This window comes from Diadema antillarum, unplaced genomic scaffold (genome assembly GCF_040938485.1).
Source record: "Diadema antillarum isolate AM-2024a unplaced genomic scaffold, OU_Dant_1.0 scf00000108, whole genome shotgun sequence".
In the NCBI taxonomy this organism is placed as follows: domain Eukaryota; kingdom Metazoa; phylum Echinodermata; class Echinoidea; order Diadematoida; family Diadematidae; genus Diadema; species Diadema antillarum.
This window is the reverse complement of record NW_027270997.1, coordinates 1,314,457-1,332,037: the sequence shown is the minus strand read 5'-3', so window position 1 is coordinate 1,332,037 and position 17,581 is coordinate 1,314,457. Positions and strand designations below refer to the sequence as shown.

At 40.8% G+C, this 17,581-nt stretch overlaps 1 protein-coding gene across 1 annotated transcript in view; it reads left to right on the top strand.

Moving 5' to 3' along the window:
* Window positions 1-423: 423 nt before the first annotated feature.
* Window positions 424-17,581, top strand: part of LOC139719317 (lysine-specific demethylase 2B-like) — a 48,924-nt gene continuing 31,766 nt past the window's right edge. The window contains exons 1-3 of the mRNA XM_071630736.1: window positions 424-566; window positions 13,508-13,646; window positions 15,041-15,119. Of these exons, the coding sequence (XP_071486837.1) occupies window positions 534-566; window positions 13,508-13,646; window positions 15,041-15,119 (251 nt within the window). The 5' untranslated portion in view covers window positions 424-533. The remainder of the gene's footprint in view (window positions 567-13,507; window positions 13,647-15,040; window positions 15,120-17,581) is intronic.

Here is a 17,581-nt window from a genome sequence, read left to right as displayed (position 1 = left end):
CAAGCACTAATCGGAACCGGGATCGGGTCTCTCCTGTGACAGTCTTTCTATAAATTGTTTCCTCTGATTCGTTTGAAGTCGAAATATAAACTGTCCAAAGAAAAAGACAGCTGGTTTCACAGTAAGGAAAATAAAAGACAAAACGACCATTACCATTTTGTTTCACTCAAAGGCAGTATCGGTACCTATTATGATGAATGTTACTCAGTAATGTATTGAACATAAATCTCGAATACCGATTTGCGATCTCGACAGACAAATGGAATAGCCTTACTGTGAAGACATTTTGAGTAAACCTACATCGCAATATTGCGTCGCTTCCACACAGTAGAAGTTGCAGTTAAACACGGAGCAATCTACAACGTCTGACAAGAGACTAGTATGCAAATATATGTTAATTTGGCTTACGTGACGAAATAGGCAGCCATGAAAGAGTTGCCTTGTGACTGCCGCTAAAAACAGTGAAGAAAATTGGTATTCATTGTCGAATTTCGGCGCTGGAGTAATTGTCTTAGTAAAAGTTAGTGCTCAGGATGGCATCACAAACGGAATCTGGTCGTTCTTTGGTGAGTTAGTCTGGTACATATGTAGAAATCAGCCGATATGAATGGCCTTTGTCGTTCGGACACGCCAACGTTTATGCATAGAATCCGCTGGCTCAGAATGGCCCAGCACGCTCGCGAGTTCTTGCAAATGAAAAATTTTGGATTTTTTCGTGGAAGTTCTAAGAAATGATGTATAAGTTGTATTTTCGGTGCAATGTAAAGAAGTTCTAACAAAGTCAACTGAAATATAACCCGCCATTTGACTCCTTCCATCAATAATAATTCAAATTTAGTTGTCAGAGCTTGCAGGTTCAGCGGTTCTGGGCGCTTCGCTCGTCGAGTCGTTGCGAGTGTGCTAACCGCGAGGCTTCGCTTGTGTACATGTTCTGATGGGATGTGTGTGCGGGTGTGGAAAATTCGTGTGCGTCCGCATGTGTTTCGTTTATGTCGTGACAACATTGATTTTGAATTTTGCGCTCTTTCCCCCAAATTTACCCCTCTGTCATCAACAGCAGTCATCAGTGTGACTTGCATTGTGCCTTTTTTGTCTCATGACCACATTGAGACCTTTTATCCACCACCATGTCAGACAAATGCAGTTGAGTGTGGACTTTTCTAGAGACCACTACTTTGTGCTGAATGGGTTGTGAGTTATTTTGTTGATGAGCAAAGTATTCATGAGGAGGTGTTGCCACTTCTATCCTCAATTATCATTGGTCAATCTCACGTGTCAGGATAGCTCTGTTTACAAACATGATCAATGTGCACATCAGAGGCTACTCCAGTCTCCATGAGATTTGGGAATTCAGAGAATATATCCAAGACAACAGAAAATTACCAGAAATGGTCACAGAGCAGAAACCCACCTCACACACATGTCCTCAATGCACACACACACCTTGAGTGTTATTACCTGACTTGATGCCTTTGGAAGTAGCTGTCAAGATGCCAAGGGCAGTGGCTCATTAGGTATGTGTCGTATGCAAAACAAACATATAGGTCAGATTGAGTCCACATCAAGTATGGCAAACATGGGATCAAACTTCATGTAGACGGGTTAGTGGTTATTACCCAGTATAGAGGTCTAGAGGTCTACACTGTATGCTTCAAGTGAACACAGGAATGGTGTGTTATATGCACTAATGCAGATAACCTTGTTATCTCTTATGAACTGAATTCAAGTTACCTGAAGCCATACAACAGAATTCTATTCTACCGTTTTCCAGTAGGGCCTGGGGTCAGGGTTATGGTGTCACATGTCAGTAGCATTTGCAGAGCTAATACTTTTTTTTTTTCTAAAAAAAAACAAAAAAAAAACTTTTTTTTTTTTTTTTTTGCATATAGGCCCACATGTTAAAAAATGTACAAGCACTTGCTTTCTAAGTCCATGTAGTGAAATATGGTGACTGAGTAACAAACTTAACATTTGACAGGGATTAAAACACATGGCTAATATGGGTCATTTGTCATACTCTTGTCAAAGCTTGCATATTATGTTGCACAACTTGTAATTCTCCATGCAATGATGTAACTTGTACATTGTAAGTGATGAAAAACTATACCAGTAGGTGGGGGTGGCTGCATTGCTTAGTAGTAGGTTGATGACTGCAGTATCCATATTATGGGATGAATGAAGTTTGATCAAAAAGTAGACCTTGTGTTGATTTATAGTTTCAACTAATTAATTTTGGAGGCATCCGTTAATAGCTGATGAATACAAGTGACATTCATAGTCCAACTCTGTTATATGACCAAAGTTGTCACTTGATATAACCTCTGTAGGCCCTACTGTTTATGACATTATAAGATTGGGGGAGGCAGAGGTATCTTCTGCATTGAATAATTCAGTAATGCTGTTGAAAAGGAATATTATACATTCACCTTTTATTTATGCATCAATTGTCAAAGATCACAACAATTGTACCTTGGAGGGCTTATTGATATGCCTTGCAAGCTTTAGTTTTAAACTGAAAGTGAAATTCATTCTCTCTCACAGTACAACAGTCTGTATGTACGATACAGTGTTACAGAGAAATTGCAAATCACCCTTTACATGGCATATTACATTGTATGTCAGCAGCATCACACTGAAATGCCAGACAAATACCTAAATTAGACGCAGGAAGGATTTTTTACTAGATTTTGTGTGCATTGGGATGGTAATCAATTTGTAATCCCATTATTCAGTGAGTGGGACTGTTTAATGTATTCTTCATGGAATACTATCAGCTTGCATCATGTACATATCAACGGTTTGATAGCTCTGAGCACTGTGTAGGCCCTATAATGCAGTGCAGTATCATCAGACTTTATTCACTCTGTTTAATATTGCAAGTACATCCAGTGCTGCAAACAGATTTTTGTTTCTGGTAAACAATGCAACACTACAGTGTCAGAGTTTGTCTTGTTACAACCCATTAAAGGTCACAAATCACATCTACTTATTTGAAGATTTTCTAATAAACACTGTATATATGCCATGTTTCACAATGCTTTTATATATATATTTTTTTTTATTTACAAATTTCTGTAGTCTACTGGTATTCTTGAAAATATTGTCGTATTGTAAGAAAGATACAATGAAATTGAAAGGTAAATGTGGAATATCACCAAGTTTTCTCTTTAGAGGGGATAATGAGCTGGTTTCTAATTTTTTCATCATGGTTCTTAAAGCTTCAAAGTCAACCACTCGTGAAATTGTTTGTCAAGTCCTAAAGCCCAAAATGTCATGCTCACAAAATATAAGGATGTTTCTGTATAGTACTACAATTGTATGTCATGGTGACAATTTAATAGCCATGTCTGCATGATGACAAATGTTGCAGTATGAATACTGGTAAATAGGCTGTCACTTTTGAGTTTCTTTTACTTGAGAAAGTCACATAATGTGCTCTGTTGTTACCAAGGAAATGATGAAAGTGATAGCTTTCATACATGTACAAAGGTATCATATGCAGCATTTCTTTTCCTAAATGTCATTATGTCAAGAAGGAGACTGAATGAGTTCAGTGTAAATGTCATCCCCACTGTGATGTGGTCTACATTGATTGTATCATAACCTTTAATTGCTAGTAGTAACTGGCCATTCTGCTGCAGTGTAATATTACAATCTGTATATGACTCCACCCTTTGCCCTTTGTCAGGTAACTGAATAGCTTACCAGGGTAAAAGAAAGAAAAAGTGGGCGCTATAATAACATTTCGTATGAACAGTTTAGCATGATTATAAAGCCTATTTTATATATTGTAAGATGAAGTTGTGCAAAGACTACTGAGTGTATACGCCAAATATTTCACAAGGTTTTTATTCTTACAAATTATGCGAGTCAGGTGCTATTTGTGAATTTCAAAACAGGCAAAAATATTACATTGTACAAACTCTGTGTCCAACATGAATGTGACGTGCACATCTCTATTCAATACATCCTGTACTGTACTCCACTATCGCAAATTTAACCACTTGCAAAATTGTTGTAAGTCCTGATTAATGAAAAATTAAACTTGCTAAATACAACCTATATGTATGCTAGTTACAATGTACCTGAAGTCAGATTTGGAAATTTGTGATTCTGGACAATATCTATAAAGGGGAATATAACCGGTGTGCAACAGGAAGTGACACAGACTCATTACAGAGTCTTAGGTACAGTGTATGTTTAATGTCAGAGGTACAGCTTACGATGTTGGACACTATTCTTAGGCTGGGCTTGTACAACCTGTATTTTCAGTCAGCAAAGTAAATTATTAATGATTGCATCGTTCTTATTTCATTCTCTCTCCCTCTCTCTTCTCTGTATATTATGGATGCCTTTCATGCAGAATATCATGCTGTGCTATAGAGTTCCTCATTTGATTCCACAAAAGACAGATTTATTTGCTGTAATCAAAGAAAGAGAAAAAGCAATAAGGTACACATTGTATTTTGCGTATCACATTCTCCTGACACAGTACAGTATTTACCGTTCGGCTCGTCCTGTATACATGATAGGCATTATTTTACTTTTAAAAACATTGCACAATTTCAGGACATGCTGGCATTATGGGTACTAAATTATACACACAGTCAATCCTCATCTTTTAATGTGACTTCTTTCCTGGAGATCTGGCAGCAATATCCGGATGTACTGTAACTGTAAAAGTTACTTGCCAAGAAGAGAAAGACAACAACAACAACAAGGGGAAAAAAAGGATTTATGATCATACAAAATAATGAATGTACATGTATTTTTGTTTTGTTCTTCTGGCACTAGTGGCAGTGCCATTTGAAAATATGAAATTGTGTACATGTCTATGGATTGTAAAAAAAAAAAAAGATGTGAAAGCTTTCAAACTCTTAATAGTGCCCAACAAATTTCTTGTCAGAATTTGCTGAAAACAGCATCAGAATTAAAAGTTAGAGATAAAATGTTAGAATTCTTTATATATGATACGGGTACTCAGATGTGCATTGTACTATGTACACTGTAGATGCTTTCAAAATGAAGACGAGCCGAGGACAATCATGTAGAAAAGCCTTGCTATTTTTTTTTTCTTATTGTCTCACTCTGTATCACTAGTGCATCCATGTCAGATTTGTATAACTTTCAACAGAGGTCCTTGCAACACTGTATTTCACAAAGACATAAAAATTGAGGTATTTTTAATTGCTTGAAAGTGGGATATTTATTGACAATTGAACAAAATGGCATCAGTGTATCACAATCATTGTCGAGTTGATGGATGGTAAACCAGCATTGCACAGTGTACCGTATTCTTTCAGAGTTCGGAATTTGCTAAGGCAGTGAACTATTTCCTGAGCAGACTGAGTTTCTCATATTGTGTTCCCGTATATCAAAACCATGTTTTTTTTTAATGATTTTTTTTTTTTTAAGCAGTACAGATTAAGATAAATTGTAATGACAGTGTAGTAGCTTATACTACATTGTTAATCACTTCCTTGTTTAATTCAAGATGTGGCTGTTCACTGTCAGTGACAATGAACACCTCAAAACTGCTATTGCTCATCTCATGACTTTACTGGTCTTTTTGCATGCAAAATCATCTTTTCTTTTCTAGAGAGAAATGCATATTTACTATGTGTACAATTTTGCCGCCCCTTTGAAAGCAAAACATTGTTTGGCCATCACGGCTTATTGTAGTGCAGCTCATGAACTGAAAGCTCATCTGCTAGTCTATGCGTCATCATATCATGTACCATTCGATTTAGATCATATTGTGCAGTTTCACATGGTTTTGTGGACTTTGTACTGTTTAGATATATGATACATAGATCAAGGTAGTATTTAACACAAAATAATACTGGATGAAGATCTCGAAACCTTTCCATTTCACATTGCAAAGTCCATTGATATCGCCAACAACGCTAATGTGTGAAGCACTTGCAAATGTAGCCATGTGTCACTCATAGCTATTACAGTGGGTTTTCAATTGGACCGAACTTATCACTTTTCCTACTGCAAGGAGAATTAATGTTTTGACATTACTTACAATGTAGGTTTGTGACAAAGAAAGTTACAATAATTCACATGCTCACATTCATTCTCATGTGTACACCTGTACAGGTGTAATCCTCATGCCATGTGAGAGAAATTGTAACTTTATTATCTTTAATAAATGACCACATAAATAAGTACTCAGTTTGGTGTTGGTTGAACAAGCATTCATGTTTGTGAAAAAACAAACAAACAATAGTTTGATCTTTAAAAACCCGGTAGCATAAGCGTATGGATTCATAGATGGCCCAATTCATTTGCTGGTACATTTGAAAACATGAATAGCACCACTCAGCGAATTATGCGCCGAAGAGTACGCTCACTGGTATTGAGTGATGTGGGATCGGCAATGTACTACAATTAGGTACTGTAGCACGTATTGGTAAATATGTTTTGATACAGTATGATTATGATGGATAAGTCATCTGTCCAATGCAGTATACAGTAAATTGACATGTTAGTGTAAGTACATTGTATCTCTCTATCTAATATTCTGCCACATATTTCAGTGGTAATGACTGTTTTCGAGCCTTTTTTCTGCCTGGCAAAACATCCTTGGGTTTTCCTGATGATGATGATGGTGCTCCATTACTGTTTTTGTAGCATAGTGGCATTGGATTTTCCTGTGGTATATCTATGACTTGTGTGCTGCCGTGCGCTGTTCTCACTCTGACGTCATGTTTCATTTGTTTGATCGGATGAGTGCGAGTCACAGGCACATCAGATACATAGGCGTGAATTTCTGAGTGGCGGTCCTGAACTTGTGTTCGCACAGCTGATCTGGACGCAACGACATTTGGTGTCTTGTACCGAGTTTCATGACCCACTGTTGAGGTTGAGGACACTCCCATGATGCCACTGAGGTCCAAATTGTGCTTTGCCGGACCAACAAAACGGACGTTGCCACCAGTTTGAACGACATCCCCTGCCCTCTTGGTCTTTCTCCCTGCAATCAACCCACCGACCATGATCTTCATCGGAGACCCACTTGGCTTTGTCCGCACTCTTTCCCTTGGACTGCCGCTGCTGTGGCTGCTGCTGGCAAGATTACCGGCGTGACAGTCGAGCGCTTCTTGAATGGCCTGCACCGGGCTGCCGCTGGATGCCATGAGACTGCCCAGCTTGGCCGCCTTCAGCCGCGCCCGGCGACGCCTCTGCCGAAGTCTGTCGGCGGCCCTCTTGGCCTCCAGCTGCTCCTCGGAGGCCCGCATCTTGAACTTGGCCCGCTCGCTTCTCTTCTGCTCCCGCTGCCTCTGTTTGACGGTCTCGTGCTGGTCGGTGTCGGCGATGATGCGCTGTCGCCATTCGTGCCACCGCTGGTACGACGACTTTGCTGCTGGCATCATGGTGGCAATGTCCCAATGAGAGCACTGCATGCATCCCAGAGAATAGAGGAAGAAGGGAATTAGACATACAAATTATGCATATACTGGTAATGTAGATATCAAAGCAAAGCTGAGTAGCAGGTGTAGGCAAGTAGACCCTAGTGGCAGTTTGCTGCTGTTGTTGATTTGGTTTTAATGGCATTGTATCACTCAAGATTGAGTATTTATGCCAGGTTCCTTTTTACTTTATTTTTTCCCTTTTTTTTTTTAAATTTGATATTATTTCATCACTTTCCTCATAAAATTTAGTAAGAATTTGATGGCCTTTGCTTGGATGGCTATTTGGTCCACTGATTGCTGGGCCTGAGGTACATGCTGCATCATCAGCAGTGTTTGGAAATGGTGTGACTTGTGTTTCAGTCACACTCACAGAAGATAGCAAGGAGCTCCCCTGTATTACTGTATTTCTTGGAGTAGGAACTGCCTTACCCATTCATTCTGTTACCTGCATTTATAATATCCCGAGAGTTCTCTGCTGCATGTGTGCCCACTGGCCCCTTTACTACACGTAGTCACCAACATCTGTAAAAGGAGGTGCTCTTTAGATTTGGTGAAGCATTGTCACATTGTGTGTTCTGCATACACAAAGGCTACCAAAAGCATCACAAAGGGATGCAATCTGCATGTGCTTTACTAGGGCATTAAAAAGTCTGGATGCTGGATAACCTGCCACAGATATCCCATTGCAACTTTCAGTGAGTACTGTACATATAAGAAGAAAATTTGGTGCATTTCATGCATAATGAATCTAGAGCAAAATTAAATGCAAATGTGTGTGTGTGTGTGTGTGTATGTGTGTGTGTGTGTGTATGTGTGTGTGTGTGTGTGTGTTTGTTAGATGTAATAAGGACCAGTTATTTTTGCAGCGGTGAGCTGTTTGAAGTGCTCATTCTGTTAAACGAGGAAACCATCCACGAAACTATAAAAGCATGTTTGTAGTGCCATAATTCATCATACCAAGCAGAGCATGAAAATTTCCAGGGACAAAAATTTCTGCCTTTACTTTTGATAATTGCCAAAGTGGCTACTCAGGAGAGAGAGCTACAATGTAAATCATTCCTACCCTTTGTGTTTTGTTACCAAAATTCCAAGCATGTAAATCACAATGATTCAATCATTGGATATATATAGCAGTCATTTCTATGAATAGCACACCCACCTTGTGCACATTAAATAGAGCTTCTCAATGAAGCGCGTACAGTAGTCATGTACATTGAACCTGGGCCTGAGGTACAGTATGCTGTATTAGCTGGCTGCTTTCGGATGCACAGAAAATGAAATGTCCTCACTCTCGCGATCAATGCAAGGACTTCCACAATACACTTACTTGGTAGCTTAAAAGTGGTGAAGATGAAAACATACCTGTAGCTGTCTTGGCTGGTGGTATATGATGCCTGGAGAGCTCGAGAGTGAAGGATGTTGATTCTTGATCAGGCTAGTGAGAGAGCTGGGAGCTCAAATTAGCAGCTCAAGATGTTAGTAAGTAAAGCTAGAACTTCATTCATAGAGTACACATGATGTATGACAGGCACATGGAGGTATGGAGCTTGTTATTGTGGTGTGGCCCAGTGATGGATACATAGGTCATCCGCACACATACACTGTACACAAGCCTTGTGTGTGGTATACTCCACACACTGTCAAAGGGGAGGGAGGTGCTTTGTGTTGGAGATGCGACACTAGGTCGGTGCCCCAGTGGTAGGGAGAACAAAGGTCTGGAGGGGCTTTGATTGGCCGGGCAGCCCTGTGATTGGTCTAGGCCGTGACAATACACACCAGCCAGCATGCTGTCAGCTGCACCCTGTCCAAACCAGCCGCCACTTGCCTCCTTTGTGCACAGGGATGACCCCTTTTCGGTGAGGGCAATGAACTGTATAAGGAGCTCTTGCCTCCTTCTGCTTGTGTATGTGTGCTTACTCAGTTCTACAGAACTGTACTTCATTGTATTTACCACCATCTTTTGTGTTGACACAGAGTACTACCAGTGTACAACATACATGTAATATGTGTGCTCGTGTGTGGGGTCGGGGAGGAGGGATGGGAGATGGAGGGGGATCAGTGGGTTGTTGTGTGTGTAGGCCTATGTGCAATAAGGTGGTACATGATACTGGTACTGGTATTACCAAAAATCTTAAATGAGCTCTTTGATAGAATATTTCTGCTTTTGCAACTCATTATCTAACATTGGTGTTTGGGTGATTGAGGGCCCTGCCCTGTGCAGTACTCTCCGCATAATCGGGTGGGCTCGGGCAGAGTGTTTCTTACCCGATTAAGCGGAATACCCGATTAACAGAAGAACAGGTCTCATTCACAATTGACACACACAATGTGTATACATGTATTGTACACTGTACCAAACACCTATACTGTATGCTTAACATGCGTGCTTACACGGCACATTATACATACATTACCTTACACTTGCTCAGTCATGAGCAATAATTAACTCTCTTTACACTCTTTTTATGGACAAATATGTCTTCAGAAAACTTCGTCATTTGACTATAGACTCTTCGCTAATACGTAGGCGTTTTCCAAAATGAACACGTCTCTTTGCGTGCACTAGTCACGTGGAACGTCGGGTTACTTTTCGAGAAGTGACTGGGAAAAGCAAAATCATGGAGCTGGTGCATGGCCTGATTTTCGTTGCAAGCTTCTCGTATTGTGAATGCTATTGCGGAGCAAGGGAGGAGCACAAGTGTGTTCAACTCATGTCTGTCTATGCAGTTGTGAGTGCCAGCTACATGACGTGTAATGTTCGTTTTCGTGTGGCAATTCAGTGCGTGTACATTATATTTTCATGTTTAATCACTCCCAAAATGATCGGTCTTCTTTGCAAATTAAGCAGAGAATACGATTAGCTGTGGAAAATTTGACATGAATGATTTCTTAAAGTACTGTACCATATCTGCGATAAAATATAGGGAGAAATTAGGTTAGAAGTAAATTATTTACCCATTTATGCGGAGAGTACCCGTTTAAAGGACAAGTTCACCTTCATAAACATAAGGATTGAGAGAATGTAGCAATATTAGTAGAACACATCATTGAAAGTTTGAGGAAAATCGGACAATCCGTTCAAAAGTTATGAATTTTTAAAGTTTTTTTTCAGCAACGGCTGGATGAGAAGACTACTGCAGTGTGTGAATATCTTAGATGTCACATGCGTACAACAATATAAGGAAAAAAAATTTCATCTTTTGAAAAAAGTGCACATTCCCCCGACTCGTTACCAACAAATGTTGTGGGTAATATTATTCCCCCTCCCTTTAGAAAGAGGCAAGTCAAGAGCTCTTTTATTATGCGAAAAAAATGAAAATATGTTGAATTTTCTTTACATTGTCTTTACACTGTTGTACGCATATGACTCACAAGCTGTAGTAGTCTCCTCATCCAGTGGTTCCAACACAAAATTTTTAAAAATTCATAACTTTTGCATCGATTGTCCAATTTTCCTCAAACTTTCACTGATGTGTTCTACTAATACTGTTGCATTCTCTCAATCCTTATGTTTATGAAGGTGAACTTGTCCTTTAAGCGATACCCGATTACGCGGAGAGTACTGTACTTGAGTTTTGGCTACCGGGTCTAGTGGGCAAGAGGATTTGTAACACCCGATGTGTGTAACTGTAAAACACGATATTCGCGGCATGAAATTTTCGCGAATTGCCACTGGCATTCCATAGTGTGGGGAAGAACTTTCATGTGCATTTTAATTTCACGAATCTTGGCTCTTACGAAATTAAAATGCATGTGAACATTCCTCGTTTTACAGTATGTGTATGTGTGTACACTTTTCATGCTTGCATGCAGTGTGTAGGTTTTTAGCTCACCTGAGCCAAAGGCTCAAGTGAGCTATTGCGATCGCCCTTCGTCCGGCGTCCGTCGTGCGTCGTGCGTCGTGCGTCGTGCGTCGTGCGTCGTCCGTCGTCCGTCGTCCGTCGTGCGTCGTGCGTAAACTTTTTACATTTTCATCTTCTTCTTGAAAACCCCAAGACCGATTTTCATCAAACTTGGCAGGTAGCATCCCTAGGGGGTTAGGAACTCAATTTGTTAAAATGGGCACCATGCCCCACCCAGGGGGCCCCCAGGGGGGCCCAAACCCCCCAAAATTAAGGAATCTGTAAAAATCTTCTTCTCTAGAACCAGAAGTGATAGAGCTAAGTTAATAATATGAGTTAGTACATTGATGACTTTAGTTTCAAGTTTGTTCATGGCAGAATCAGGGGTGCCCCCCTTGGGACCCAGGGGAGGGGGGTGGGGAAGGGTTCTAATGGGGCCTAAATTGTACATTTTCATCTTCTTCTTGAGAACTCCATGACCCATTTTCACCAAACTTGGCAGGTAGCATCCCTAGGGGGTTAGGAACTCCATTTGTTAAAATGGGCACCATGACCCACCCAGGGGGCCCCCAGGGGGCCCAAACCCCCCAAAATTAAGGAATCCGCAAAAATCTTCTTCTCTAGAACCAGAAGTGATAGAGCTAGGTTAATACTATGAGTTAGCACATTGATGACTGTAGTTTCAAGTTTGTTCATGGCAGAATCAGGGGTGCCCCCCTTTGGACCCGGGGGGGGGGGGGGGGGGGGGTGGGGGTGAGGAGGGGTCCTAATGGGGCCTAAATTGTACATTTTTATCTTCTTCTTGAGAACCCCATGACCCATTTTCACCAAACTTGGCAGGTAGCATCCCTAGGGGGTTAGGATCTCAATTTGTTAAAATGGGCACCATGCCCCGCCCAGGGGGCCCCCAGGGGGCCCAAACCCCCCAAATGAAGGAATCTTTAAAAATCTTCTCTAGAATCAGAAGTTATAGAGCTGAGATAATACTATGAGTGAGTACAGTAATGACTGTAGTTTCAAGTTTGTTCATAGGAGATCCAGGGGTGCCCCTCTTGGGGGTGGGGGGGGGGGGGTGGTTGGAAGGGTCCAAATGGAGGCCTGAATTGTACATTTTCATCTTCTTCCTGAAAACCTCATGATGGATTTTTGTCAAACTTGGCAGGTAGCATCCCTAGGTGGTCAGGATCTCAATTTATCAAACTGGGCACCATGCCCCACCCAGAGGGCCCCAGGGGGCCCCAATTCCCCCAAATTAAGGAATCTTGAAAAAATTGGGCCCTTATTGTACATTTTCATCTTCCACTTGAGAATGCCTCGTCAAATTTTGGTAGAGCTGTGAATAATTTAGATTAGTGACTGCGTGAAAGGTGAACTTGCGATACTCAGGTGAGCGCTAGACCCGCGGGTCTCTTGTTTGTGTAGTATGCTAGGAGATAGCCTTCCCAAGAGCATTTTATAGTGCACTCCCATTATACCATAACGTACACGGTTGTAACAAAAATTTAGATACAAGGAAGTAAAATTCAGAGCCCAAAATTATCATCTGCAGTGTAGATATCTTTTACAATTTATGCATAGAATATAATGAATTTTCGATATACACTTTGTAACTAGTAAAGAGAACTGCTGGTCCCGAGGACTTTGTTTTAATGGGAGTCACCTTTCTTTGTTTATCCTTTTAAAATTGAAAATACCTTTATTTACTGTGAATGATGCCATTTACTTTGCTTGAGAATAGTAATTTTCATAAGTTACCGGCACTATTTTTAGTACAGAATTGCTGGAAACTCCACTCCATCTATAGCAAGTTGACTGTTAGAAAGTATGAGATCACACAGAAAAGAGGAATTTACAGCTGAACAAGAAGTGTAAGAATATTATTGAATGTTAGCATGAAACAGTGATTGCTGTCACATAGTGTGTATGTGTGCATAAATTAGAAGAGATTAATGATATCATTGTGTGACAAACTTCCAACTGATTTGTATGTGGTAGAAATTTTGTGGAAATAATAAATGTCAAAGATTTAGCAGCTTTAATCTGTCAAATTGATGATGGTCTTTTGTATGAATTGTTACTTTTTGAGCAGTGTGAGACCTCCCATGATATCTTGCTGGTAGGGGTGGTACCTTTTTCAAATATTCACACTACATGTATGAATGGGTCAATCTAAAAGTACAAAAGTATAGTGTAACAGTGTGAAGATTAGAAAAGCTGACTTAGTCCTCATTCTTGTGCCTGCAGCGCCACAAAGTGAGGCGTCACTATGACGAGGGTGAGCACCAGGATGACGAAATCGAGGGCAAACGGACGTTCACCCTGGACGACAAACTCACGGCGGATCGGTACAACTCTCCCATGGTGAAGACGATGAGCAGTGAAGGTGGGTTAATTGGCGAGCATCGTGAATAGATCATGTATGAGTGTGCTTCTGCTGTATGATGAAAATTTGAGGTGATGCGAATAAAACCTCAAATTTTTTCTGCGGTAGAAAGACACTGGGCAGTGAGTGATGCGAGGTAATGCGTTATCCACCTCCCGGGTATTTTGGTAGCAGATGCAGGTTGATATAATGGCTGATTTTCAGAACTTTGAATAGAGAGGGTTTCAATTTGCTGTTTGCTAAAGTCTCACATTTGTGTAGGGAGATTCTGCATGTTAACTTTCATTCAATTGATCATAAGGCATTGTGTACACGACTTGATCTTTGACCTTGTAATTTGCAATTTCCTGGTTTACTGCATTTTGCACGTTCCCTCCATCTTTCCTGCATCACTGCATATTTCATTGCTCAGTAGAAACAGTTTGAGTAGGAGTAAAATATGTGGTAATACAAGGTAATGCAAGGTAGTGAGAGGTATCCAGTAAAAAAGACATGCACTACAGACTGTATGTGACCATGTGTACTTGCTTGGTCTTCTTGATTTAAATCATTATACCCCCGCCAAACGAAGTTTGAAGGGGGTATATAGGAATCAGCGGACGGTCGGGCGGTCGGGCGGTCGGGCGGTCGGTCCGTTGCAAATCTTGCGTCGCGAACTACTTCCTCAGTTTTCAACCGATTCCCATAAAACTTGGCACAGATGTGTGCCTTGGGTTGTAGATGTGCAAGAAGCATTTTTCGACAGTACCCGAAAGTACGTTGCCATGGTAACGGCATATTAATGGCAGAAGATCAAGGAAAGATCTTGCGGATTTAACTACTTCCTCAGTTTTTTGACCAAAGCTTATGAAATGTTGTTTTGACCAAAGCTTATGAAATGTTGTTTGGCGGGGGTATAACCAGTCGCTGTAGCGACATTTCTAGTTGATAATGAACAATGCTAGAACTATACTTTTAAACTGCAAGACGACAGAACAACTACAGTCAAACCTGTCTACAGTGGCCACCAAAGGAAGGCGAAAAGTGGCCGTCATAGAAAAGTAGCCGCTATATAAGGGTCGTTAACATGGCTTTTCTCTTGGCGAAATTGTGTTTAGTGGTCGCATGTGGCAGGTAGTCGCTGTAGACAGGTTTGACTGTATAAATTGAAACAGCTTTGACCCTCGGGTACTATTTAAGGAAGAAACCAGCATATTGATGTGCAGGTATTGAGGAATTACAATGTGTATGTCTCTGTTTTTTGTCATGCTATATTAATGCAATTATGCTTTCATCAATAAGTTTGCTTGGTAGCACTTCAGCAGTTTTGGTGTGTAGGTACAATGTATGTCTCCTAAGTATCTGTCAAGACACAATGTACACCTCCATTGAACTTGAATTCCCTCTTTTACCAGACTTCACTCTGAAGTGGCTCCAGGAGCATGGCTTCGACACCCCACTCTTGTTCAAGGAGTCTGTTTACCTTGACATCAAGTAAGTCACTATCCTGCCTCAGGAGTAAATGATCCATACCAAGTCACTTGGCCAAGTCCAAGAAGCTACAATTAGTTTGCATAAACATATTGAAACTGTTTGATTTGATTCATTATTTTTCTCTATCATCATCATGGAAAACTGAATTTTACATTTCATGTGATCACATGCAGTCAGTGTCTTCCTTCTGTGAACGATGATAACTGTGTGTCAAATAAACCGTAAGTTATACAAGAAGCATGTACAAAATTGCTACAGCTTTAGAAAGGTATACGACAATGTACAGTGCACTCCCGTTGTAACGAACACGGTTATAACAAAATTTCGTGATAACAAAGTAAATTTTCTGGTCCCAAAATTATCACCATTTAAGTCTATGGTAAAAAATTCGCTTATAACGAACACGGTTACAAATAGCGAAATTTCCGTTTTAACGAAGTCTTTTCCGAGCGCCACAGACAAAGAAAAACAAAAGAAATGTGCTCCGTTATAACGAAATGCGAATTGCTTTCGAAAATACGTAGCGGAACAAGCATTACATAGCGTCTCTGCATGGGTGAACGCTTCACACCACTGTGTGTTCGCTCTTTGTGTCACGCACAGTTTCTGAGGGGAACTTGCGATTATTATTGTGATACAGTTATCCCATCACATTTTACATAGCTTTCCAGTGTATGATGAGTATTCAGCAAACAGAATATGATATATATACGTGGTTTCCTTGTTTTCGATATATATTGTATTTGATCGGTTATAACGAAATTTCGTTATAACAAAAGAAAACTGCCGGTCCCGAGCATTTCGTTATAACGGGAGTGCACTGTATTGTGCGATTGTGACCTGCAAGACAATCATAATTGGAGATACGCAAAATTATATTTTGGGAGCGTATGTTGGTGATTTGCTTGAGAGAAGGAGAGGAGGAAGGAAGAAGGGGAAGGGGGTGTCCTGCATTCATTTAAAGGAGAAGTCCGGACGATTTTGAAAAAAATTAACCAAAATCTACATAAATAAAGGACCATAATGACTACAACTAAGTTTCATTGAAAAAGACCCTCCCAACTCGCCACAATCAATTTTTTAGCATCACTAATTTTGAATCGTAACCGTTCGATTTCTGTACGCCGGCGAGAAAGATCACGTGACAGCGTGACGTATCATCCTCACATTGCTTTTTGCTTGGAGCGTCAGCTGGCTCGGGGGAGCCCTGCTTGAGCAACGGTGATACGGGCCAAGCAAGCGGTAGTAGCGTACCGCTCAACAGTCTCTGACCACACAGCGGATGCACGTGGCATGATCTATTGCTTCATTAAAAGAATGCCGATGTGTCAAGTGTTAGGGTGTTGTCAATACTTCAACTTTACTAGTAAGTCTTCAAATTGAAGAAATATTTCGATTTTAAATTGATATTTATCCACGATACTACCTTATCATGATCCTGAATGCTACAACATGCAGCCCCATTATGCTGTGTGTATTGGGCTGCTGGTCGTAGTTACCGGCGCGGCGCGGCGGCGGTACCAAGCTGGCGCTGGCGTTTCTTCCGCGGTTCAAGTTACATGTATACTGTCGTATTTTATCACCGTCAGACACACTTTTTAACAGTCTCGGACAACAAAAGAGGCAATAATTCTGACATTGACAGACTGATTTCAGATTGTTCACACTCAGAAGTCGAAAAAACGATCGCGGATTGTGATAGCACTTGGCAGCAGCAGACGTAAATGTGATGCCTGAACAGCCCGACAACAGCTAATGCATTGTAAGTGATGGGTGGACACTAATAAGTACGGCAGTATTATAATACATACATATTTCAATTTAAACGAAAATGTTATAGCATTGCAACTATTTTACATTAATCTTTGAAGATTTTGTATAGATATATAACGAAGATTATTTGAATAAAGGAATACAGCGTTTGGCAACAGCACTCCTAAATCGGTGTACGGTCTCCTGCAGTAGCGCCGACAAGGCACACCTATGCAGGCATTCAGATACCGCCCGCAGTCAGCAGTGCAATGGGAGATCGATGCGTAGCTGGGCTTCGCTCGCGGTGCTCTCAGCTGAGGAAACTGCGCCTGATACGTCACGCGCAATGCATCCTGGGACAGATAGTACGAAGGGCTGCTCGCGACGGATTCGAACATGAAGAATTACCTTATTTTTAAAAAAAATCATAGTAAATGTATCTGATGGTCTTTTCTCGTCGGGAAAAGGGTAATAGGTTCATGAAATATTGTTCTTTACAACGGCTGATAATCGTCCGGACTTCCCCTTTAACCCTATTAAGCCCAAGCTATTTTGACCCCTCGCAGGCCCAAGGGGGGGCACATTGTGCCCCCCCTATATAACTTTTTTATTATTTGATGTATCATCGTCATATTTGGCACGTGGGTAGAGTAACTCATACTCTACATGACCGTACATTTGAATTTTCACGAGGTCACCCATGGAGGGCG